This window comes from Cavia porcellus, unplaced genomic scaffold (assembly GCF_034190915.1).
Source record: "Cavia porcellus strain 051 isolate PalLab524CR breed Dunkin Hartley unplaced genomic scaffold, mCavPor4.1 scaffold_30, whole genome shotgun sequence".
NCBI lineage: Eukaryota > Metazoa > Chordata > Mammalia > Rodentia > Caviidae > Cavia > Cavia porcellus.
Window position 1 is genome coordinate 19,238,295 of NW_026947513.1, and position 27,640 is coordinate 19,265,934.

Sequence of the window (27,640 nt, forward strand, 5' to 3'; positions counted from 1 at the left end):
CAAAAAATTAATTAGGTATGAAAGAATTTTTTTCTAAATAAGCATGAAAACCTTGCAAATATTTAAGAGCTTTTCATATTTCCTTTTCCATAAAGCACTCTGTTCTTACTCTTTGCTCATTTAATTGGAGGATCTTGTTCATCAGCTCCTGATGAACTGGGCACTTAGCTCTTATTTTCAATGAGATACAAATAACTGTTCTCTATTTGTTATCCTTTTTTACCGTAGCTTGTGATGCATTTTTCTGTGTACATTTTTCCCCACATATTCAAATTTATCAGTCTTTTAAGTGAACTTTATGTCTTGATTAGAAAGGTCAACTTTGGGGGCTGGGGATTTAGCTCAGCGGCATAAGCGCCTGCCTTGCAAGCAGGCAGTCATGCGTTCGATGCCTGGTACCAATAAAAAGAGAACTATAGGTTAATCTCCCTAATGAGCATAGATACAAAAATTCTCAATAAAATATTGGCAAACAGGATGCAGCAAATCTTCAAGAGGATTATACACTATGACCCAGTGGGATTCATCTCAGGCATGCAGGGATGGTTCAACATACGTAAATCAATAAATGTAATCAATGTATCAATAGAGCCAAAAGTAAGAATCACATGATCATTTCTATAGATGCAGAAAAAGCTTTTGACAATGTCCAACACTCATTCATGATAAGAACATTACAGAAAATTGGAATAAATGGTCTTTACCTCAATATGATAGAGGCCATCTATGACAAACCAACAGTCAGCATCATATTAAATGCCCAAAAACTGAAGGCCTTTACCTTAAAATCAGGCACAAGACAAGGATGTCCTTTATCACCACTCTTATTCAATATAGTACTGGAAATACTAGCCAGAGCAATTAGACAAGAGAGAAATAAAAGGAGTAAAGATAGGAAAAGAGGAAGTTAAATTATCATTGTTTGCAGATGACATGATACTGTACATAGAAGACTCCCTAAACTCCATTGAAAGACTCCTGGATATAATAGATAAATTAGCAACATAGCTGGATACAAAGTCAATACTAAAAAATCAATAGCATTCCTATACACTGACAACAAAATCACTGAGAGAGAAATGAGAAGCCACACCCTTCACACTAGCATCCAAAAAAATGAAATAATCTCACGAAAGAAGTAAAAGATCTATGCAAGGAAAATTATAACACCATGAAAAAGAAATCAAAAAGGATCTCAGAAAGTGGAAAGACATCTCTTGTTCATGAATACGAAGAATAAATATTGTGAAAATGGCTATTCTCCCAAAACTGTTATACAGATTCAATGCAGTCCCATTGAAAATATCATCAACATACCTCATAGATCTAGAGAAATCACTCCTAAAATTCATCTGGAACCAGAAGAGACCTAGAATAGCAAAGGCAATTCTAAGCAGCAAAGGAAAGGCAGGAGGCACTACAATCGCTGACTTGAAGTTATACTATAAAGTCACAGTAATAAAATCAACATGGTAGTGGAATAAAAACAGATCTGAAGACCAATGGAATAGATTAAAAGATACAACAACTACCAACACACTCAACCACCTTATCTTTGATAAAGAAGTCAAATATGTTCACTGGAAGAATGATAGTCTCTTTAATAAATGATGCTGGGAAAACTGGCTCTCCATATGTCAAAATCTAAAACTAGATCCATGCCTATCACCATGTACTAAACTAAAACCTAAAAGGATCAAAGATCTGAATATTAAAACAGAAACACTAAATCTATTGGAAGATAAATTAGGTAAAAATGTTGAAGACACAGGGGTAGGTAGAGAATTCATGAACAGGACTCAAACTATATGGGAAATATTTCCCAGAATCAATAACTGGTATCATATCTTATTAAAACGTTTCTGCATGTCAAAAGAAATCTCCAGCATAGTGAAAAGGAAACCCATAAACTGGGAAAAAATCTTAGTGAACTGTCCCTCAGACAAAAGGTCTTCTGTCTAAAACATATAAAGAATTAAAAAAAATCAGACCCCCAAAATTCAAAGACCCAATCCAAAAATGGGCATCTGAGATGAATATGCAGTTCTCAGATGAAGAAATACAAATGGCAAATAAATACATGAAAAAATGTTCATCATCATTAGTCATTAGAGAAATGTACATTATAACAACACTGAGATTCCATCTCACTCCAGAAAGAATGGCCAGGATCAAGAAAACCACCAACAACAAATGCTGGAGAGGCTGTAGGGAAAAAGGAACTCTCCTGCAGTGTTGGTGGGAGTGTAGACTGGTACAACCTTTGTGGAGGTCAGTCTGGAGATTTCTCAAAAAGCTGAGATTAGAAGTCCCATTTGACCCAGCTATTCCACTTCTAGGCATATTCCCAGAAGAACTGAAAACATCATACTACAGTGATACATGTGCACCCATGTTTATAGTAGCACAATTTGTAATAGCTAGATCTTGGAAACAACCTAAGTGTCCATCAACTGAGGAATGTATTAAAAAAAAAAAGATGTGGTTTTTTATACAATGGAATACTACTGAGATATAAAGAATTATCACATTGAGATATTTATAAATAAATGGATGTAACTTGAGACCATACTCATAAGCGAAATAAATCAAACTCACATGTATAAATACTGAATAGTCTCCCTAGTGTAAGAAGGTAGGAGTACATAAGATTTTATGGTAATCATGATTCCCCATTACATTGCTTTAAAGCCTTATAATATTTTCATTCATTGGTTGGAATGGTTTTATTCTGTTTTGTTTGATTTGGTTATGTATGATGTTATGAATAGCTATTTTGAAGAAAAGAAGACATTATGGCACCCACGGCTGATTTAATATCATCTTGCTTTGAAATCCAACCATGCTTTTGTTCTTCTGTTTCAATTGGTTCTATCATGTTGTATCTTATTGGATTTTAATACATGGGATAGTATAAAATTTTTTATGGACAGTGAGAATATAAGTAGCCATTATTCATTTTCTGTTATTTGATTCTGAATGCCCTGTAATACTTTCATTCTCTTGAATGGTTTTAGACTATTTTGTTATGTTTGATACTATTGTATGTGAAGGTATGCTCAACTATTTCAAAGAAAGAGATATTGTAGTAGCTACTGTTAATATTCAGTTGTCTTGTGGTGAAGTACTGTGTTGCTTACCTTGTTCTGTTCTGATCTGCTTTGTTCTGCCCTCTTTTGTCTAAATCTCTTTAAAATAAAAAATAAGTAAAGGTAAATGACAAAACTTCTGACTAGGATATACAGGGCTAAGAGCCAGTTTTTGCTGGACCTGGGATCCCCTGCTTGGCTTCTCTCCTCACAGGCCTGCTGCTCCTGAGCCCTTTAGCATCCTCAGCTTAGCATCCTCAATGTTACTCTCATTGAGTAGCAGCCATCCCTGCAGGGCTGGTCCATCAGCCCAGCCTCACCCAGCAAGTTCCTATAGTGATTCCTGTTTCTTCACTCCTGTGATATGTCCTTTTAAAACCTGTGATTTCAGAAGAGGGCTGTGGTAAGCAGACTTCCAAGAGGGTCCCCAGACTCCTATGGCCTGGTATGCATGCTCCTTATGTCCTCCTCCCCTTGACCATGGTCAAGGTAATGAGCAGAATGGGCTTCATTGCTATGATTAGGTAATGTTATAAGCCAAAACTGAGGGGACTTTGTAGTGTGATTAACATCCCAAATCAGCTGATTTGAGTTAATCAAAAGAGACTATCTTGGGTGGGGCCTAATTTAATGAAAAACCTTAAAAGAGATACTGGGCCCCCTCTGACATTAGAGGCTCTCACTTGCTTAAGGATGTAAATTGCCTTGTGATAGGCCACAGTGGGCACCCTCAAGGTCGTGAGAGTGGCCTCCAGCAGCCAGCTACTAAGAAGCTGAGGTTCCAAGATACAGCAGCAAGGAAACGAATTCTGCCCATCACCCAGATGGGCTTGGAAGCAGAGCTTCCCGATTAGGATGCAGACCTGCTGACATCTTGATTTCAGCCTAGAGAGACCCTGAGCTGGGTCATGCTCAGCCAAGCCAAACCCAGACTTAGAACCTCTAGAAACCGAGAAGATACATGTGTGCTGTTTACTAAATTTATGGTAAGTGGCTACACACCAATAAAAATCTAATATAGCAATCTACTGAACTTTAGCCTGAAAATCATCAGAGGCAGTGATTTAAAACCTTTGTTCTTGGGTTCAGTTCCAGATCTATTGAATTAGAATCCACCTGCATAAAAACCTAGGGGCCTGAATTTTATAGACTTCCATGTTCATTTTAATGCATATTAAAGCTTTAGAGTGAATTTATTGTGCAAATAATTGCTTATACAATCCTTCACAAAGTATCTCATAGCTTCCAGAATGTGAGATTTTAGAGATAGTTCTTTTTAAAGGTTATAATATCAAAGGACCCTATTCATAAAACTAAATAATTATCAAAGGAAATTAACTGAGATCTTTTGGTTGGAAAGTCAAACTGCTCATCATTTTCTTATTCATTCAGTTTGCTGATGTTTTATAGCACGCCGTAACCATAACTTACTGTAAGAAGCTATTACCTGTCAGAAAGATGGCTGATCTGAAGAAATTCCCTAGAGGCACATTATCTTCAGTTTCTCCCAGAATCCAAAGTCATGTAACTTACATGCTAATAGCAAAACTTCTAAAATAGATAAAAAGCCAAGAAAGATAGCATATGTACCATTTTAATTCTTCCTTCAAAATAACTTTTAAAAAGTAGAATTTTTTTTCCTTATGCCACACTGGAAAAGTTTCTTTCAAATAGTAGTAATTCACCAGCTCTAGTTAAGGCAACAGAGGCAGTTAAAAACATTTGAAAACTTCACAGATATCTTTTCATGAATTTGTCAAATCTCTGAACCATTCTTTTAAAGATTTTTCAGGAATCTCAGAAGAGCCTAAAAGATTAAGAAGAATCTTAGCGTGAACCTGGCTGAATCTAGCAAACAAAATGGATTTCCAGCAGTAGAAACTTTGATTAAAATAAAATTCCACGAGTTGTATTCTTCAATAAAGCCCTTATCACACTGTTCATGACAATGCCCAGGTTGCTCTGTGATGTTGCTTTTTTGTTTCCTTGTTTTTTAAAAGATTTCTATCGCCTTTCAAAGGAGCTTTATATACAAAACATCTGCTATCCAACCTCAATTCATCTTTTCAAACTATGGATTCCCACAGTGTAATGGAAACTTTCAAGGAGTTCTGTCACTGTTCCTGGTGGTGTCTCTGTCAAAGACAGGGAATGAGTCCCCCAACAAGGGCACATCTAGCCTCTGCCTCTTTGCAGCCTCTCTTAGCAAGGGGAATGTGGCCACCAAGATTGAGAGGATGTTATTTAACCCATCTAATGCTTTGTTTCTCCCAATAAAAGGGCGCAGGTTCAAGCAGAATAAGGAGTATAGAATAACCCTGGAGTCAGCCCAGAAATTTTAAAGAAAATAAGATCAACCAGGGATGATGGCAAACATCTACAAATCCACTACTGAGGGAGTTTGACCCAGGAAGATCACACGTTCAAGTCCTGCTTGGGCAACTTAGCAAGACCTGTGTCAAAATAAAAAATAAAAATGTCTGGCAATGTAGCTGAGTGAGAAGGTCTGAAGTTCAACCATAGATGGGATAGGAGGACGAGAACAAGGACAAGGAGAGGAAAATGAAGAAAAAGAGAAAAGAAAGAAGAGAAAAGAAAAAAGGAAAAGAAAATAGATAGTTGTCTGAGCTCACCCATACAAAGTCATTTTCAAAAATTATTCTCAAACCAAAGCCCACCAAATGTTAAAGGTGCTATATTAAGTGAGCTAGTCAGGTTATACCTCAAGCAGGGAAGAAGATATATATTGCTCCTTCTCCTTTGATACTCCTCCCATTCCTGCCTGCTCTGCTATGAGCTGTTTCTCCTCTGCCATGCCACCATGCCTTGGAGCCTGCCCACGATGGACCAAAACCTCTACAAATTGAGACAGAACAAAGCTCTCCTTTAATTTGTGATTATCTTGCCCCAGCAAGGAGAAAGCAACTAAGATGGCTATGATGTGACTTCCAGCATGGTTCTGTGTGACAGAGCACATGAGCTTGCTGTGTAAGTGTTTCAGTCTGTATGTTCCTCAATCATATCCTTCTCTGTGAATTAACATATTGGCCTTCAATTTTCCTATGCCTACTGTGTGAGCTGGGTTATACATTGGACCCTTCTCCACACACTGCCACACAGGAGCCTGGGCCATGACCAAAGGTACCAGGCCAGGTAAAGTCCCCATTCTGAACCGTGCTGGATAGGGTTAGCCTTGCCTAAACATTCCATTTAGAGGGTCAGCAGAGGGTGCTGACATCTCTACTACCCAGATCATTGCCCTCTGGGTTTGGCTGTGGTACTGGGAATTGAACCCAAGGCCTTCATCCGGAACTGTATCCTAGCCTCTTCTTAAAATTTTGAGACAGAGTCTCCCTAAGTCATTAAATTACCCAGGCTGGGCTCAAATTTGTGATTCTCCTGCCTCAGCCTCCCAGACTGCTGGGATTCTAGGCATGCAACACAACAGCCAGCCTCCCTGTGGCTTTGGTCCAGCTACAATGGTTGCCTTGAAAAGGAGAAGAATAAAAATAAAGGTCAAATAAACTGTTAAAGGTGTACTTTAAAAATACATTTAGATGAATTCTGAAAAATAGAAAGCACTGCCTAGTCAGAAAAGAATCTTTACCAGAGTCTGTTTGAGCGCTCTCCAGGGTTCTGTTCGGAAGGAGTAGGACTCACGTAGGTGTTGAGCAGAGCAGGGTGACAGAGAGGCAGCTTTGGAAGTGATGCCCTTGGTTCTTTCTCCTCTCCTTCCAGCTATCATGACCCTCCACAAAACAGCAGCAATAAATATCTAAATTGCCACTTATAATGTATTTGATTTCCTCCAAAGAGCTTCCCACAAAACTAAAGGAAATTTAGTAGCTCACTGATTACTATAGACTAGACAGCTAGATAGCTGAAAGTCTTCAGAAAGTTGGGTGACTCTTAGTCAGTTGTCTAAACTGGCTTCAAAAACTTTCCGGTCTTAATTATCTCTTACTGTGGGAGGAGTGTAGAGCTTAAATGTCACTCTACGTCATTCTGAACTTTCATCACATAAAAACATTGGCACTTTCACGCAAGCCCAAAATAGCTTAGTAGCCTTTTAGAACTAACAGAACCAATTATGGGACATTGAAATAGATTTCCACTATTTGAGGTGCCAACTCCTACTACATTCAAAGCTCCATCTGTTATTATTAACAGTGATCCTAAAACTACTTCTTTGCCCCAAGTCGGGGCAATCTGAAAATCAAATGGGGATGGAAAATAAATGACTGAAAAATTACAGAGAATTATTTTTAAAAAGAAACGTGAACTGAGAGTTGTCAATATTCTGAGCCACTGATTCTGTCTCCGGTTACCTCACACGGCAGATGTACTTCATGCTCCAAGAAATGGAATTGTTGAAGCATTTGACCACTTTCTCATATTATTTCAGATAGCCATTGCCAAACCTTATAATTTAGTGTGGGGAGAGATAGTTGGAAGGTGTTTGTAAGACAGCAGCTGCTGCCCTTTTGGCAGTCAATAGAGAGATGTCTTTATTAAGTTCTTATTTACTGGTACCCAACAAGTTCCTGTACATATGCACCATGCTGTGGATGGGGTGGGACGTGCAGCAATGAATATCATCAGGTATCTGACCTCAAGTTGCTAACTGGCTCATGAGAGAGACATCTATCAAATACTAACACAAAAATATAAAATTGCATCAGTGACAAATACTGCACAGTGATTTATGGTGCTTTAAGGAAGCGTGATCAAGTCTGAGACTCCATCCCTGAGGAAGTTTAGTTACATCTAGATTGCAAGCGAAGGGTTGGAATTCAATAGTGGAAGCTGGGGTGGGAGGAGGGCTGGAAGGCTGGGGTGGGCCGGCAGGTGGGATGGGTCAGGCACAGGTGAAGGAGGTGTTTAGATGGAAATGTTTTGTCATCAGTTCTTCCAGACCTGGTATAAATGGCTGTCACAAAAATTAATCAATAAAAGAAGAGAATAAATCATTCTAACCTGCCTATACATTCTTCATACTTGTGAATTTCTTCCTGCAAATAGAATCATCTTCTGCATTTTGATCGATTCTATAATGAAGCAGATGGCTGTAACCTTTCCCGTTTTATGAACCCACACATGTATTTTAAGAGTCATAAATATCATAGTTAAGCAAGTAAAAATTAAATTTTCATGTTATCTTGCTTGGTTGCAAAACATCTGGCACCAATAATTTATCTTCTCTTCTTCAGGAAATTGAAACCTGCTTATGCTTTATTGTACTGGTCATAAACATGTTGCAAATTACAATTTTACGTTGCCATTAGTTTTATTTTGGGGTAATATAAATTGGGTCAGGTACTTACTTTTGGTATTTACTCATTTCACTTTCACAATGAAATTCAGTTTTTCTCACTCCATGTTTCCTTAGAATCCACCCCATCACAGCCAATGCTGAAATGCTTCTTTGTGGATGACTCACAGCATCTCACAGGCTGCTACAACTTTATAGAGAGAAATACTTCCTCCCGCTTCCCAGTGTTAAAGGGAAAATGCAAGAAGAGTTTTGATCTGTAGCTTGAGCAGCAATTCTCCAGTTCACCATTGCCTTTAAGTGGTGTGCTAGAAACTACATCAGGCCAGATGTGGTGGTGTGCGCTGCCATCCAGGCTATTTGGGAAGCTGAGGCAAGAGAACTTAAAGTAGGAGTCCAGCCTACACTACTTAGTGAGTGAGCACGATGCTGTCTCAAAATACAACATAGAAAAGATATAGCTCAGGACAAAGGCCCTGGGTCCAATCCCTACAGCAGACTGAAAACAAAACACTGCATCAGTTGGAGAGAACTGAATTTGAATCCTGACTCTGACAGGAATTGGCTATGAACCAGCTAACCCGGTGCTTAAACTTTCTTAGCGTTGGTTTTCTTATTAGAAAAAAGGTGAAGTTGTTGTGAAATTAAACCAAGCTTACGTGTGGAAGCACAGTGCGTACAGAAGGTGCTCAGTGGATATTCCATCCCCTGCCCTCAGGCAACCAGCAGTGGAATGTCCTTACTTACGTTGGGACCTCACGGTGCCAAGATAATGCCTGACCCATGCTCCGTAAAAGTTTAGTTGAATATTTAAAGGTAAAGAATTCTAAGTTTTAAAGACTTCACCATTTTGAGGGAGATACAAATGAGTGCTTCTAGGACTCCTGCAGCAGCAGCGAGTGAGGGTTCTATCCCTGATTCACGTGTGGCTGTCCTGTAAGTGGCATCTCAGGGGTGATCTCAAGTGCACAGGAAGCTGAAGAGCAGATAGATCCTGGCACCCAGGGTCACCACCAACAGTTTACATCCAGTCAGCTCCTGCTTGGGGTCTGCAAACCTGGACAGGGATGCAAATCTGTAAAGGTGGCCCCAGCTGCTCTGAGGGAGCATGCCAGGGGTGACATGCCATTCTCATAGCCCACACTGCTCCCAGGCTTGAGCTCTGGTTTTGGCATCCTGGACTCCTAATTCCCATTTATTTTCCAAGCTCAGAGTCTCTAAGCTGTCTGCTGCATTCTAAGAGTTACCTACCAGTTTACCCACAAATTTCACTTCTGCAGTCAGTCAGGGGTTTCCAGTGTTTGCACCCACTGATTTAGAATTTGATGCTAGTCCATTGCTTCAGTCCCTGGTCTTGGTTGCTCAAAGTGATCAACCAATCAAGCACTATTTCTGGAGACATTTTAAGGTTACTTTTATATATCTCTCAAAATCTCTCCTCTATGACCAATGTTCTTCTTTATTCTTTGATATCCTAGCAACTCTATAAAATATGCTACAAGTTCTTCAACAAAGTAGAATCATGTTAGCTCTCTTTGTCTCTCCATTTTTTTCCCCTTTTGCAGTCCCTAAGAGTCATTTCTTTTTCAGCTGCTCTTCTTCCTTTCTATGCTCATTTCCTGTGAGTGTTTGCGAGGTTTCATGAGCTTTTATCATGCACAAACTACATGCCAGAAATTATGCTAAAGACACAGGTGCAAAGATGAATGAGGTGGCATCACTTAGATGACAGTAATAATTGAATGAATAAAATGCTAAGTAGATTAATGCCAAGACAGGCACCAAGTCATCATGTTCTTAGGCAAGGAGAAAATATCACAGACATATAAAAGATTGGAATTTGATCCTGTCTGACATCTCTTTCTACAGGGGTGAGATTCATTTATTCCACCAATGTTCGCTGGGTCCCTATCATGTACCAGGCACTGTGCAAGTCAGCATCCTGGTGATCTTGCCTTTCTCTGTTGTGGGATGAATAAACTTCTTTTGGAGGGAGTGAGCCTCTCTATACCTCTGTGTGTATGTGTGTAACAATCCTGACTTTGTAATGCGTGAACAACTGGAGACATTCTGGAACAAATGTCAGCTAGAATTGACAACTGGCTCTGTGAATGTAACACACAATCTCTGCTTCTTTGAAAGACATTTTTTTCTTATGTTACTGCATTTTCAGACAACCATACTGGCACATTTTCCCCTTACATTCTTACTGCTGTCTATAATCCATCATTACAAAGAGCAGCCTTGGAAACAGCACTCGAGGGAGACATTATTTCCTTTCCATTTCTCTCTCAGAAAGAGCAAGTTAGGATGGCGCGGGGGGGGGGTGGATTTAGGAATATAAATAAGGAATATAAATAAGGAAGGAATATGCTTCTTTCCCTTGTTAAGATGCTAAGCCTCAAAAGGATCCTTGGTTTTAAAAAAGGCCATCACCCCTTGGCCTGCACTGAACATTAATGTTATATACCTGGTAATAAAGCCGGAGGATTTTTAGTGAGAGCCATTAAAGGGAAGGGCTGAGAGGTTTCTTGGGTGAATGGAAATCACAGCTCATAAATACAACCTGTGAGGTTAGTCTTGTGGTTAGCTAGGACTTAAAATTTGTGATTCCCCCGATTATATGGGTTGACAGGGGAACTATTGACTTTCTCAAACAAGACTGCAGAGCTCAAAATTATGACTTGAAAATAGAAATAAGCAGGATTCTTAAGGCAAGCAAAAAGCCCAGCAGAGCTGGATTAAACCGCTCTTGGAGTGAGGGCATGTATTGTTCCATGTAAGAGAGAAACACAGGAGAAATGCCATTCCCTCCTTTTAAAGTGAACGTTTCCACGTAAATCATCTTTATGGCATTTATTTTATTAACTGAACACAATTTTCAATTTTCATTGACTACATGGAATTTCTATCAACCTGCCCCACATGTAACTGGAATCAAATGATTATATTACAAGAGCTGATTATTAGTCATAGCTTGATAAATTGCTAACATGGATTGGAAAGTGCAAGTTTTTTAAAAAATGAACTCTTTAGCTGCACCCAATTTAATTTTTCCCTAGACTAGGGGGTCTGAGTTCCTGCTTGTTTAAATAGCTAGCAAAACCCTCAGGGACCTGGTCCCCAGAGAAATGCTGGGCATATCTCTAGGTGGCTTCAGAGGCAGCTGCAGCAGGGGACAGTGGGTTGTCTGGTTTCCTCTCATTTCTGAAAAGTGTTTACACACCAGACTCGAAGCTTCCTTTTTTAACTTCTTGCAAAGTACAAAGGGGTCTGTTCACAGGCAGTGGACAAAGAATGTTAACAATATCACTCAGAATTCTGTGGCTTTTTGACAATCAAGGACATTATTTCTCTTTGGTAAAGGAGAGGACTTTTTCCATGTCACACTTTTCCTGTCTTTTTTAATGTGATTTGACAGCATGAATTTAAAAGGAGGCTGCACAATTAGAAGGAGATGGAACCATAGCATCTGTGCTAAGAGTCCCCTTAGCTGCTCTAATTAGGATCCCCTTATTCGATTGCTGTTTCTCTGGCGAGGACAGGGAGCTTTTTAATTGGGGCTATTAGAAGTTCTCTTTGCACAATGACACCCTCTGTGAAGGGAAGACGCCAGCAAAGCCAGGCCCACTCTGCAATTACTTCTTGCAATTCTGAGCAATAATGGTATCCTGTGTCATTTAAAAATAAATCTGAGGCTTATTTCTTCTCTCTCCTCTGCCTACTCACAGGAGTTTCTTCATGCCAATTAGGCAAACTTTCCATTATTTAAGGAGGTAGTTTGGATCATAACTGTCCCCTGGTAATAAGACATATTATGCTGGATTTCATTGCCCACGGCTTCTTTATCCCAGATACAAGGCTCATTCAATGAGCTCGGATCTCAGATCCTGAATTTACTTTGTAGTGAACTGGTGCAGCTTTGAAATTTCCTGAGCTTTGTTCTGTTTGTACACCACAAGACTCACCTGGAATAACCCGCACATTCAATGCTCTCAGCTTCTCAGAATCACTTCCTCTTAAAAGAGCAGATGCAGCTGTGTATTTATGATCTATTCCAAGAAAAAATTAAATACTTAGCTGATAAGCATGCATAATCTTAACGTGTATTTCCTATGTTGGTTCAAAGGCTTACCAAGAAGAATGGGCTATTCATAACAAGGCCTGGGTAGCAAGACACCATGAATTTTTTCCTATTCTATAAAAACTGCAAATCCTTTCTACAGCCAATAGCTTCTCTGCTACCCTAAATGCCACTGTCATATCTTATAATGAAAATTATCGGCCCTAACATACAAAATATTATTTATTTGATGTATAAAACATGTAACCTACATTTAATATGTAATTATATTTAATGTCATGAGCGGTATGGCATTTGTCACGACTTTGTAGCTTGGACTTGGTAAGAAAATTTTTGCAAGCCACTAAGTCTGTCCCGTGGGTAGATGTTCATAAGATCCTAATGTGACTTCTCACTATTGGTCAGTATTTTTTCTATCTCATTTACATGAAAAATATGTCAAAAGGCCCAGAACTATGCATGATTTGCAAAAAAAAAATGTTTAGTATAATTTTCAAAACTAGAAAGATATCAAGCCTTAGTTTGACATTTCACTAACTACATAGCTTTGGACACAACATTTAACTTATGTTAGTTTCAGGAGGTTTTTTTCGATCTAAAAAATGAAAATTATAACATATTCTCTCCACATTCTTTGAGAATTTAGGGGAAAGGCTCTGAAAATGGTTATTGTACAAATATATAGTGTTGATTATTTTATTAACCTGTGCATTAAGAATGTTATTACTAAGATATCAAAGGTAACATTTGATATGAAACTGTTCTCAGGCTGAGTGAGGTAACATGATCACAAGTTCAAAGCCAGCCTTGGCAACTTAGCAAGACCTTGTCTCAAAATAAATAAAATTAGCTCAATGGTTGATCACTTGCCTAGCACATGTGAGGCCTGGGTTCCATCCCCAGTATCACATTTTTCAAAACTTAGTTAAAACAATTAATGGACCCTTGCTTAAATCCAGAGGCAAGCACTTGTCCTATTGAAATGACTGACATGGCCTTACCTGGTTCACCTTACCTGGTGAAGGACATAAGAGCTTTGGGAAATAAACAACCACCACAATGCTGCATCAGACACTTAAACGTTATCTCTTAAGTAATCTCTTTACTTCAGTCCTATCCTCAGCCCTGTGTGAGTATCCTTGTTCATCAGGAGAGTAAAGGCACATTTAGATTTGGGAAGTAACTGACTCAAAGTTACACAACTGATAAGGGTAACACTTGAACTCTAACCTAAGTCCATCACCCTTAAATCCTATTTTCACAGATACATTTTACACTGTCTTCAAAGACCAACTTCTCAGATCATGAACCATGCATCAGGCCTGACAGTCGTATATGGCTACACACAGCCGTGCCATGCCAATGGTTTACCATCTATTCTGCTAGGTGGGTGCCTCTGTCATACTAGCTATTAAATATTTTTAACATCATCCATCCTGTCCTGATTTCCAATCATACCTATCTTCTCTTCCCTATGAAAAATCTACTGATGTCTCCATGCTTGTTAAAGATTGATTCCAGCTCCTAGTCATCACCCACAGCCACACTGCTTCAGATCTCTCTGAAATTCTTTGATGCCACCCCATCTTATTCTGTTCTGTTTGCCCCACTTCCACTAAGACACACTCAGCATCCCATCAACTTTGTCATGTTCACTCAGTCTTCTAGGAAGCTTTTTCCAGTGCTCGGGGTAGGGTCTGAATACAGACCCTACCACCTTCTAGGAAAGAACTCTGCTACTGAGCTACATCCCCAGGCCTCATCCAGGCTTCCTTCCCCTCCTATGACCTGTCCAGGAAGGAGAAAGATGCAGGGATGTTGGTGCCACGTCTTCTTTATGCTTTTACTCCTGAGATTATATAGACTCACTTCTTATACACAGTCAGGACACAATAACACCACAATGCTGCATCAGACACTTAAATGTTATATCTTAAGTAATCTCTTTACTTCAGTCCTATCCTTTGTCCTAGTTGGACAAAAAAGAAAATTAAGTCTAGAGATAAAAGTAGGCATTCGTTGACATTAAATGACAGATTTATTCCTCAATACTTACTGTGCCACTTTTTTACTCTCCTGTGGCCTTCAAGTATTTTGTGGATAATGAGAATGATCCAAAACATAAACACTAATAAAACTAAAATATACCAAGTGATCTTCATGGAGCAGGTGGTATCTGTAAAGAAAAGAGTACTATTAGGAAAAAACCAATAAAATGTTGTGACAGGTCAGAAGCAATGTGGTGGTACATATGCTACCACACTGCTTCTGAACAGGGTCGTTTGCTCTCCTGAATTCCTTCACAATGTATTAAAGGAGGAAATTTGACCAAGTGGCTTCCAAAGATCCATTTAACTCCAGAATTCTAAGGTTAATTTGGCTTACAGGTTGTGCTGATATTAGCTGTATTATCATTGCTGTCAGTGAATTGAGGACACAACATATCAGTCCCAGAACCAGAGCCATTTGTAATGACAATTTTGATCCAGGATCAATCAGCCCAAAAATATGTCCTCAAATCAACAAAGATTCAGTGAGTACAAGGAGGACAGAGAAGAAAAAGAGTAGCAGGAACAAACAAGGGAGAAGACATAAGAGTGGCCAGGACAGATGAATAACCAGATCCTCTTTCCACCAGGGAATACTTCAGAGGCTTACACACCAGTGATCGGATCAGGTGCATGCACGGATTATACCTATACTTGTCCTGGCTGAAACTTAATAGGAAGCAAGCATAAACCTGCTCGTTCAGATGATAGTGAGGCAACATCAGAAGGACGGTCATCGTAAGCAAATATTCACTACGATCTGCCTTGGTGCCCTAAAGATACACTGCCCAGCAGACTCAGGAATTGGTGACTTCAATAGGGGAAACTGTTTAGTGACTTCCTAAACCACCTCATGTACACTATTCCTTGCCACAAAACATAACTGGTACTTACTTAACTTAGCGGAATATGTAACTAACTTATACCTTTGAAGACTGCCTTTGTGGGTTTATGGTCTAGTTGTTTCCTTTACAGAAACCCAGATGTATGCTACGTAGCCATCCCACACTTAAAGACACTGAATGGAGAGAGGGCAGGTTGGCTTGCATAAGATCTCAACTTCCACAATATCATTCCCTGCTAATTAGATATCAGATTTGTGTTCCTTGCTCAGCAGAATAAGAGCGTGCAGTGATGGAGCATGGGAGATCTTTAGTGCCATCAAGAGCTAAGGCAGGTCCAAGGATGGATGTCTCATTAGGCAGAAAACTATGAAAAGAGAACCGTGCATTCACCAAGTTTACACCACCGTAGCAAAACATGCATGATTAGGGCCAGACCGATGGATGCTTCCACCACAGAGTCTAATAAACTCAGAAAAGCATGATTCCCAGTGTCCTAGAGTCCCTGGATGCCACCTGCCTTCTGTCCCTGCAGCCAGGAATTTTTTGAGAGAGACAAAGAGAGAGAGAGAGACAGAAACCTAAGAAAATCTAAAAAGACAGTTTAAAGAATTGTTTTGGAGTAACTGTACCAGAGTGGGCTAAATTTAGTTTCACCTCTTGATGGAGAAGGCTTCAAAGAGAGATTAAATGTGTCCTTGCACAGAGTAAAGCATGAATAAATTTTTAACCTTCTGTACATGGCTAAATGGACAGACTTGTTTCCAGAACCTAAGAGCGTATATCTGTGTAGTGCTGCTCTATCTTTCTGAATTGGATACCTCTTATGGCACTTCGAATCTAGAATTTATTTTACACAAAAATAAGTTCTCTTAAAAATCATAATTAAGGGGGCTGGAGATTTAACTCAGTGGCATAAGTGCCTGCCTTGCAAGCAGGCAGTAGTGAGTTTGTTTCCTGGTACCAATAAAAAGGAAAAAGACAAAAAAAAATCATAATTAAGGAAGTTTTCATTTTCTCTTTGCTTTGGAAAAATGTAAAAAGCAATTTGATATCCAACTATATACACTGAAATTGATATGCTTTAAATATTTAAAATCCAAACCTATCTTTCAGATTTTGCTATGATCAACATTTTCTACATAGCCTTTCCAGAGTTCCAACCTCACTCTTAGAGCCAGGATCCCTCTATTCATGTCTTTCCCAGACCCAGCCCAGACACACAACTTGAAAAACCCCTAAGTGCAGATGCTGTCTGGCCCTGGGCAAACTAACTTATAGAGGAAATATCTTTGAAGTCACATTTTATCTTAGAAAGGCACACACACAGCATACTTGTATTTGCTTTAAAATAAACAATAACTTAAAAATAATTATCTTCAAAATAAAAGCAAACCTTTAGAAGAAGCCTTCCCAAGAAATCCAAAAAGTTTATATTTTTTTAGGGATACCAAAAAGCCCAGCCAGGTACTGCCGTAGCCTTTGTAGCTGTGGAATGCACTCGCTTGTTTATATACCATGTCTCCCTCTTCCAGACCATGTTACGTTCTCTGATCCAGTGCCTGACACACTGCCTGGCATACAGCAGGCACTCATGGAATGAATGTGCATCATAAAATGTTGTCCAGATTTTACGGGTGAAGTACAAAGGAATAATTGTGCCTGTAATTCCAGCACTCTAGGAATCTGAGGCAGAGGGCACAAGTTGAAGTTCAGTCTGGACAATTTAGTGACTTATCAAGATCCTGTCTCAAAATATTTTTTAACATTTTTAAAAGGGCTTGGGCTAAAGGTAGGTGAAAGGACCATGAGTTTAAGCCTTAGTATTCAGGAAAAATGAAAAGGAAAGAGAAAGAGAAGGAAGAGCTGTGATCATTCAGAACGAGTAGGAAGTCAATCAATCAACCCTTAAGCAGACGGATGTATTAAGATATACTTAAGAGCCATCTTTTGGCCTCCTACTTTCCCTTCAGTCACCCAGTGACCCCGGGTGCTTAAAATCCACCTCAGCCTATCCTTGCACTAGTATATTAAAAAGTCCATTTCATCCAAGCCTGGTTCTCAGCTCCATGATAGGACATGGTACATGAACTCAAAACAAAAGTTAACAACACATCACAATGTACATGGATATTTGCATTTTAAAAGAATCTCATGCGTGAGTACCCAAGTGTGATTTTTTTACTTTAAGCACAGCTAATATATTATGCGTGGCAGTTCCTCTAGAGCACTCCTAGCGCCCCTCAAATTCTGATGCATAGATGTCTCCTCTGCCTCAGGCTACAGCAGCACCCTTATAAAATCACATTTTTGAAAGAAAAACTAAACAATAAAAAGCTATCATTCTTTCAGCGTATGTTGCTTCATTAATGAATTTCTTCAACTATTTGACTTTCCATGAAGCTAAGCTCCATTACTTAATTCTATGTGTCTATATCTGACTTCTCTTTTTCCCTTGGTTTCCTTTAACACTTACTTTTTACATCCATTTCTAGGTGCAAGGAAACATGAGTACAATTATTTGAGTACTCCATGATTCTACAAGTATGATTCAGAGAATTTTCCTTGGTTGGCTCCTCCTCCACAATCGTTGAGTTTGCAGTCTGAGACCTGAGGCTGCAGGTGGTGTTGGATTCCTCTAACCAGTCAACTGCAGGAGTTACAGAGAAATTCAAATGTTGACAAGGTGAAAAGAATTCTTTTGCTTTCACGTCCACTGATCGCCTCATGACAAGAACTAGAAAGAGATTTAAGGGAACATTATTTGCAAAACAGTAACACATAATAACAAAATACAATTCAAAACTAAATGTTCTCCTTCCTGTATGAGACAATAGAAACAAGAAGTTGGCTACATTGCAAACACTTATCCAAAGTTACATTTTTTTAAGATCATTAAAACCAGATAAAAGTAGGTTTGAAATGGCACTAGAACATCTCAAAGTAAATACAGACATTTCTCTGATGATTTTTAAGAAAGAATGTAAAATGAAGCTTAAGGAACAGCAATCTGTCTCCCAGTAGTAGAGGCTAAAAGTGTGAGATAAGGTGTGAACTGGGCCGGTGCCTTCTAAGGGTTGTGAGGAGAAACTAACCACGGAGCCTTGAGCCTTCGCATAAAGTCCAACAATTTAAGGTCACCTTGCTGTGAGGGAGTCCCAAATAAGCCCAAGTGGAAAGATGGCACCAAGGAAACTGTGACCAACCCCAGACTCAGGGAAGATATCTGCAAAACTTGTGGCTGATATGTCATGGAAAGTTAATACAGTATTCATAATATACAAGGAATTCCTGTAACTTCAACAACAACAACAACAACAACAAAAATCCTAATCTTTTTTGTTTTTTGTTTTTTTTTTTAAATTTTATTTTGAAAGTGGTAAAATACAACAGAAAAAGACAGAATAAAGCCAACTAAGATTGTACAGTGAAACTGGTACAGAACTTCACAGCAGGTTACTGGGATTACAGTAATAGGTATCACGGTATATTTCATTATCTTTATAATAGTTGTTCTTTCAATCACATATATCAAAATGAAATACAGAACATAATAGAACTTACCAAAACAGAACATTGAATATAGCAGTACCATTATTCAGAATAGAGCAAAACAGTAATAAAAATATTTGCCTTCAAAGAGATGGTAGAAGGAAGTCCCCCTTATTTGCTATGGTCAGCCTCCCAGGAGACGCTCAGATTTCTGGTTCCCATTTGCTAACGGGGGCGGAGGGGAGGGGCACGGGACAGGAGAAGGAGGGTAGAGAAGTGGGATGTTTGACTTTAGGCCGTGCATCAGTAGGTTCACTTTTGCTTAGCAGGGAGGCAGGCTGGTTGTTTGGTTTCACAGCATCCTAAGTTCCAACATGCGTGGATCTCCGGAGCTGCTGGTGGTTCTCCCCCTGGAAGGACCGCAGTCTGCCACACCGCCACTGCTTACTAGGGAGGGGAGGTACGTGCTTGGCTTCCCAAAAAACCCTGATCTTAAAACAGCCAAAAGCCTGACACAGTGACCAGTGCCTATAACTAATCTGGAGGCTGAAGCAGAAGGATCACTTGAGCACAGGTAGTCAAGACCAAGTTGAGTAACATAGACAGATCCTGTTTTAAGATTACATATATATGTATGTAAATGTATGCACATATATATATATGCATATATATGATTCTGATAGAAATTTCTCCAAAGATGATAGATGGGTGGCCAGTGAATATGTGAACAGTGGTTCAATGTCACTAAAAATCAGCAAATGGATAATCAATACCACAATCAGATATCACCTCACACTCATCAGTAGGGTTATTTTGAAATAAATCAATATCAAGTATTACTGAGGATGTGGAGATACTAGAGTCCATGCACACTGATGGTGGCAATGTAAAATGGTACAGTCATCAGTATGTAAGTTCCTAAAAACATAAATAAATAAAAATAGAACTACCATATTCTCCAGCCATCCTACTTCCTGGTACATACACAGTCAAAAGAATTGAAACCGGGATCTCAAAGAGGTATCTGCACTCTCCTATTCATTGTGCATCATCTACAATAGCTAAGATAAATGTTCAGTAACAGATGAGTAGATAGAGAAAAAGTGTTATGCGCGTGCACACACACACACACACACACACACACACACACATGAATGGTATTCAGTTTTAGGAAAGAAGGAAATCCTGTTACTTGTGACTCTTTGTGACAAATGGATGAACCTAGAGGATATTATATCAGGTGATATAAGCCAGCCATAGAACAAATACAGTGCTGTATCACCTTGTTCATCTGCAGTAGTAAAGCTATTAGAAACAGAGAGCAGAAAGTTACGGGGTAGGCCAAAGAGGTAACGGAAAAGTCCTACCCAGACTTTGAAAAGTTCCAGCTATGCAAAACGACTAAGTTCTAGAATGCTGTTGACCAACACTCATGACAGTGAATGAATTGTTCAGCTCATCAATTACCTAATTTGATTTAATTTGATTAAATAATACACCTTGATCTCATAACAAATGCAAAGTTCAGTTAGGCACCACAGATGGCGCATAGTTATTCTTTTCTTTGTTCGTGTATTCATCCCACAAGTATTCATTAACTGCCTACCATACATTACATCAGACATTATGCTGAAAGCTAGAGATCTGGTAGTGAACAAAAACAAAGGCCTTTCCCTCAAGAGACTCATTGGAGAGTCAGACAAGTAAAAAGACAGCTAAAATTGGGAGATAAATGCTAGGCAGGAACAGATACCAATGTATCAAGAATTCAATGACTCTATGGAGAATCAGCATTTGATTTTACCGTGAGAAACTACAGGTTTCCTTAAAATTGTTTTTTTAAACATTCATTACCTTTGAAACTAGAAGGCTAACTCATCTTTTACCCATCCAATATATCTGAATTACAGCAGCATTTCAATGTATTTTAAAAACAGATACTTTGTTTTCAATAAATCAAAGTAAACAAACAAATGGAAAAAGAGTACAGTTGCAAAACTCTGCAAGTCATCCATCTAGAGCCATGTCGCTCAGTGTGGCAGCGCCTCTGAATTGTTAATGGAGTGTAGTCTGCTTTTTTTTTTTAGCGGAGTAAGTTAACTTGCAATTGGTACATTTTATTCTCACTTTCACTTTGTATTTACCTTTTGATGTTTGTTCTTGAGAGACGAAATCCATGTTTCCTTTGGACTCACAAACCGAACACAAGAAGCATGTTTTAAATTCACTTATGATTTCTTGGCAAATCCTGGTGAAGTTCTGGAAACTGGAGTGATGTAGAAAGAGTCCCACAGTAGACTGAGTGTCCTTCACTGGTTGCAGGAAAGTCACGAAAGAATAATTTAAGGATGAGAGTGAGTAAGTGATATTCGGTTCTAAACACCTTTCCAGACAGGATAGCTCCAAAAGGCTTCCTGTAGAGGAAAAAAAAGAATGCTTCTTTAAAATTTTGAGATTTTTGTCATTCTAATAAATATACATTCCCAAGTTCTCTTAGGCAGATTTTAGTTCACCAATGACAATGTTTTTATATAAATTAATATCTGCTCTATTTGGCTATTTTTAAAAATTGCCCATATAACATTAATTTTCAGGTAATAGATGTCCATGTCAAGAAGGACTTGGAAACCCTAGCATTTTAACAATTTCATGTTCTGGGAAATTTTTAACACAGAGACATTAGGTACTAATGAATTCATCTGTTCCACAACAGAAAGTCAAGTGAGTTGAATAGAGTTAAACAGATTATTAAAAAGGTGAACAGTGTCGCTGTGTTAGTTTCCTGGGCCTGCTGTAACATATTACCACATTATGGTAGTTTCAAACACGAGAAATTCCTTCTCTCACAGTTCTGGACACCAGAATTTCAGCATCAATTTCAATAATCCAAAATCAAAAAGTCTGCAAGATCACACTCCCTCTAATGGAGACAGGAAAATCCATTCCTTGTCCCTCTTCATAGGCACATGGCATCTCTCAGTCTCTATGATCACATTGTCTTCTTCCGTTTCTGTTTCTAGTCTTCTGTCTGTGTCAGATCTCCCTCTTTCACTTTCTCATAAAGATATTTGTGATTGAATTTAGGACCCACAGGCATAATCTCCTTATCTCAAAATCCTTAATTTAATCACATCTAAAAATACCTGCTTTCCTTATAGGGAAATATTTACAGGCTCCAAGAATTATCACTGGTTGTCTCTCTGGAGATGCAATTGAATAAGATGGCCATTACAGCTTCACTGTGACCCAAAAGGCCAGTGTACTAAAGGCGTCCATTGGGAAGTAATGGAACCTTGAAGATGTCAGGCCTCCTGGCACGTCCCAGTCACTGGCGATGCACCCTTGCAGGGGACAGTGGGACTCCAACCCCTCCACTTTCTCCCTTTTTTGCTCCCTATCATGAGAAGAAAGGTTCTGCTAGGACACAGGCTCCCATCATGCTGTGATGCTTCACTACAGACCTAAAGCAACAGGGCCAATGACTATGGGGTGAAACCACTAAAACTGTAAACCAAATTTAAACTTTTCTTTTTAAAATTTTTAAATTAATCCATTAGAGATGAGGTGTCTCCCTTTGCTACTCAGGCTGGTCTTGAACTCTTGCACTCAAGCAATCCTTCCATCCCAGCTTTCTGTAACTGTGACCACAGGTGAGCTCCACCACACCTAACAATCTTTTCTTTATAAGTTGATTTACCTCAGGCATTTATTACAATAATGCAAAGTTAACTAGCACAATGACATCTTAATTTTTATTTTTACCCAAAGATAAACATCAGACATGGAAATAATGGTGTGATAGAAATACAACTGAGTTCAGCAACAGAGACTCTCATGCTATGTCTGTAATTAGCCAAAAACAGAGCCTCTAATGCTGTGCTGTAGTTAGGCAAGATTTGAGACAATTTATTTAAGGTCCATGAGTCTAGTTTTCCCACCAGTGACACAGAGTTAATGATTCTGGATCCTGCTAAGAACACTGAGTTATAACAGTATCAAATACATTCATCCTTCAGCTAGGATAGGATAATCTTTAATTTAATTCATACAAATAATTGAAGTTCACTATGTAAAACTGGGCATGCTTAGCAGTGAACAACTATGGAATTGGTATCTTATTTTTCAGAAATTTCCACTCCAACAGTCACATGTGAATGTGAGAAAATAACTGTTGTGACCAATTCCACCTTCAGCTCTCACATAACTGTAGGGAGTAAAATACAGTTTCAAGGTTTCTAAGTAATATGGTCCACAATGAAAGGATTTACTTTACTGTTTAAAATGATTACTTCTAATTACACATCTTGGTTCCAACTTAAAAGAAAGTCAAGCCCAGTGTTGTAGTCAGGGGTTGTGAGGAGAACACTTAGAATTAGGACACAGAATTTATATTATTTTATGATGGTCACCCAGAGTAAAACACAAGAAAATGTAGGAAATCTGTCCACAACACTAAAGACCCAGCATATTCAGCCAAGGGCCTGGATCCCACAGCAATGTCCTACATGAGTCCAGATGAAAACCTAGAGCCCATGACAATGCCTCCCACGAGTCCAGCTGGAGGTCTAGAGCTCATGAGAAAGACTCACATCAGTCTGTTTTACAGATCCAAGCTAGGAAGGCCCAAAGGTCAGCGGTGGAAGCTAGAAAGTCTATGCCAGTGGGGTGAGGAGCTCTGCTGGTAGGTTGAGGATTCTACGCTGGAGCTGAAAAGTCACGCTCAAAACAAAGACTAAGGCTGTCCTGAAAAGCCACCCTCAGTGACACGGAGGTGCCAAGCTCTTTCAATGATAAGAATAGTCGAGTACATTGCAGAAAGCCAGCATGATGAGTTTGTTCTGGAGATAAAGCAGCATGTGTCTTCCCCTCCAGAGCCAATGACGCTTATTGTAAAGGACCAGAGCTCCCCCAAAGCAAACCACAGCCACCCTCACCAACAAGGTCTCAAGCTTCTCTGATGACAAGCATCAAAGTCAATGTGGGGAAGCTAGTCATGATGAGCTTCTCCAGGAAAACCAACAGTTCAAACAGCAACACTTAGAGAAACCCACAATGCCTCACTTCTCCCTCTCCATGTCTCTATGTATGCTGGCAACTTTCCTCAGGTGGAACATCTATGCTCAGCACCATGCTGATTTAATCCAGCTGGCATTAAATTGACCACCAGTTTTTAATCCATAACACCCAGTGATTGCTATGAAAGCAATTTTTTAATTTTGGAGTTTGTATTTTAGCAGTAATTGCACCAATGTTTAATTACCATGATTTTATTATTATTATTATTATTGATTATTTCAAAGGTTCATTTTCCTAGCCCTGTGTATTTGAAATTACTTCTATAATAATTTCTAGCCATTAAAGAATTTTATGCTAGAGTTCCTATAAAGGTTTTCTTAGGGGTAAAAATTTACTCAAATCTACATTTTTATGATATCTAATATATTTATAATCACAGTTATAATAAAATTATAACTATATAAAAATATTGCACTTGTAGTAACATTGAAGGAGAGAGATGAAAATGTGCCATCTGACGTAACTCTAATTTATAGCTTTTCTAATATTGTTCAATCACATGAAAACTTATTTCTTGACTTTTCCCTCACTAGCATTCTTCACCTTATGAAATTTTCAACTTCTGGAATTTATATTGCTATGATATGACCTAGAAGGGAGATAGAGAAAATTTTATTGTCAATATTGCAGTCTTCTTATCTGGTAAGTGACCAACTGGGCTTTCTAGATTGATGATATAGGTTTAATATTTGTCTATCAGGTCATTTTATGATGGTTTTAAACCTCAATTTTAAATAAGTCAATTGGAAAAGAAATAAATAGAAGGCACACCATTCTCTGGTAAAACTCTCTACTTAAGAAACAAGTAATTCTATTCAATTATTTTTGTTATTAGCTGGGCTATATTCTCATTTTCATAAACAAGGATTTATGAATTTAACTGCTGCCATTAATCTTGCTGTGAGACATCTAAATTCTTTCAGAGAATTATCAGGACTGAGACTTCAACTCTCAAAAGAAATATGCAGAATACTAAATAGAAGTGGAAAATATATGACAATATAGGACAAATGCCCAATATTGAACCGAGGGTCTTAGCACTGAGCTACATCCCCAGCTCTGTTTCTTTTTTTATTTTGATATAGGCCTCACTAAGTCACTTGCCCAGGCTCTTCTCAAACTTGCAATCTTCCTCTGAGAGTGTTGGAATTGTGAGTTTGCACACCATGCCTGGTTTGATTTTTTCCTTTACAATAAAAGTAAACATTACTTTTATATTTTTTCCTTTACAAAATAGGGCATTACCAACATCTCTGAAATACTCTATCCCTCCCACCCCTAAACCATAGCACATTTTAAATATATACAGGATATGATGCATATATTCTGTGACTTGATTTTTGTTTACTATATTTTAATCATAGTGATGATTATATCATGGTTAATCATTTATGGTATTCTTATGAATGAATATGCCACTGTGTACTCATTTATCTGTCAGTGAACAAATTTATTTGGGTTGTTCCCATTTTTAACTGTTATGAATAATGATGCTTTAAACTGTAACTCTCATACACTGATGCTGAGAATGTAAAATAGTACAACTACTTTGAAAAACAGATTTTCATTTTCTTATAAGTTAATTATATACTTACCATATGGCCCCCAAATTCCAGGCCTAGGACTTGGCACAAGAGAAATAAAACAGACATAGAGATAGAGATAAAGACAGAGACAGAGACAGAGATAGAGATAGGGAGAGGGATAGGGATAGATTTAGTTCCATTTTACCTGTACTCTACATGGATCTTTATGACAGATTTTTTATTTATATTAACCCAAAAACTTGAAACAATCTAAATTTGCAAAAACTAGTGATTATTATAAACAACTTCTGATGTATCTATAGAAAGCAATATCACTCAACAACAAAAAGAAATTGTAAACAACAAAATAGATGAATCTCAAAGGCATTAAGCAAAGAAGCCAGACATGCCAAAAATGAAATAGCTAGAGATTTAGTCCATGTATCTTCAATTTTACTGTTACAAAATTCCAAATGAGCATACAAAGTGGGTGTGCCAATTTAAACTCTCACTAACAGTGCACAAAACCCTGGTCAGTGTTTTTCAATTTAGTCAGTTTAGTGAGTGTTAAACAGAATCTCATCATGCTTATCTGTATATTTTCTCCCACTTTTCCATTTTTCTGCTTTTTATTATCAGTGTTTTTAACTGATACATTTTATATAACATTCTATATTTAAATTTAAGAAGACTGTTTCTTATCAGAACATCTTTGCACAGTTTGTACCTTGTCTATTCATTTTCTTTTTGATCTTTGAAGCTCTTAATCTTAATTTGTGTCTTATTTAAAACTCTTTCTAAGATTGAAAACACCTGCGTCAACTTTTTCTTCTAAAAGATTTAATGTTTTCCATTTTACATTTCAGTTCTTAATCCACCTGGAACTGTGCATAGTGCTTATGCTTAATCTACTGTCCGAGCATTATTGAGTGATCCATTTTTTCATTTCTCTGTAACAACACCTATCAGCTATCAAATTTTCATGTATATTCTGAGCGTGTTTCCGGGTTCTTGATTTTGCATCTTCAATCCACATTCCTATCTTTCCAATCACAGTACATGCTTTCTCAATTCCAATTTTCTTATAAAAGCTTTTATATCCGATAGGTAAATTCACACATCTTGTTCTTTTTCTTCAGAAGTGTCCTACTGATTTCTGCCTTTTTTTTTTTCTCTTTCCAATAAATTTTAGAGTCACCTTAAGTTCAGTGAAACTTCTGACTTGATTGTAGAAAGTAATTGGAGAAGAAAGATATCATCCATTTCTTCCTTTTTATTATTTCTTTCTTTCTCTATTCATAAAGCTTTTCTATGATAATTTTCTGTAAAATTACTCAACTTTCTCTACTATGATTTTATGTATCATTTGTTAGATTTCTTCCTAGGAACTTTATTTTTTGCTGTTATGGCCAACAAGTACAGTATGTTTTAAGAAATGTGGCTTTTGTACAATTGTGTCATAAGGAAATACAATTGACTTCTGAATAACAATCTTATATTTTACCTCTTTGTTAAACCACATTATTAATTTTAACTTTTTTTCTATTGATTTGGGCTTTCTATGAAGATACGCATATTGACTACAAATAGTGACAGTCTTCTTATTTTCCCATTCTTATACTTTTCACTGTTTTAACTCTCCTGTTTCCTGAGGAGGACCTCCAGTACCATGTTGAATAGAAATGTTGAAAAGGATCATCTTTGTTTGCCCCTGATTTTAAGAATGTTATAGTATAGTGTTTAAACACTGAAGATTACATTTCCTATTATCATTTTTAGATCTCTTATCAGTTTAAAATTCTCTCTATTCCTACTTTGCTTTAAATTATTTATTATGAGGGCTATTAAATATAATTGAACACTCTTCAATAGCTATCAAGATTGTTAGACAAGTTGCGATCAAAATATGTGGTGAATATTTAAATTTTTAAAAATGTATTATGGTAATACATTGTCATTCAGCCCCCTCAAAATATCCACCCTCATTTTGAATATACATTTACCTTATCTTTTTTCCACATTCTGAAGCAATTCTGGAAGTCCTCTTTCATAACTGTCTTTACATAGTGGAATCAAAACTATGGCAAATGCCACTCCCAGTGACATACAATAGAAAGGCAGTGTTATGGTTTGTGTCTAGATGTCCCCCAAAGCCTCATACAGTCATAGGGTTTTTCCAGAGGTGGCTGAATCTAGAGTGTGTGATTGATT

General features: G+C 38.0%; 1 protein-coding gene across 6 annotated transcripts in view; it reads right to left on the reverse strand.

Moving 5' to 3' along the window:
- The window catches only part of Tmem156 (transmembrane protein 156), a 45,377-nt gene that overhangs the window by 4,153 nt on the left and 13,584 nt on the right, over window positions 1-27,640 (reverse strand). The window contains exons 2-6 of one of the 6 annotated variants that reach the window (XR_010044679.1): window positions 20,972-21,241; window positions 17,812-17,985; window positions 14,502-14,621; window positions 12,330-12,413; window positions 4,537-4,640 (exon numbers count right to left, since the gene is read on the reverse strand). Coding sequence is in view for 2 of the 6 variants with exons in the window: in XM_013154233.3 (XP_013009687.1) it covers window positions 12,330-12,413; window positions 14,502-14,621; window positions 17,812-18,072; window positions 20,972-21,241 (735 nt within the window). In the remaining 4 variants the exon portion in view is untranslated. Of the gene's footprint in view, window positions 1-3,140; window positions 3,189-4,536; window positions 4,641-12,329; window positions 12,414-14,501; window positions 14,622-17,811; window positions 18,073-20,971; window positions 21,242-27,640 lie in introns of those variants that run through there. The other 5 variants (XR_010044677.1, XR_010044678.1, XM_013154233.3 and 2 more) reach the window with 5 other exon arrangements.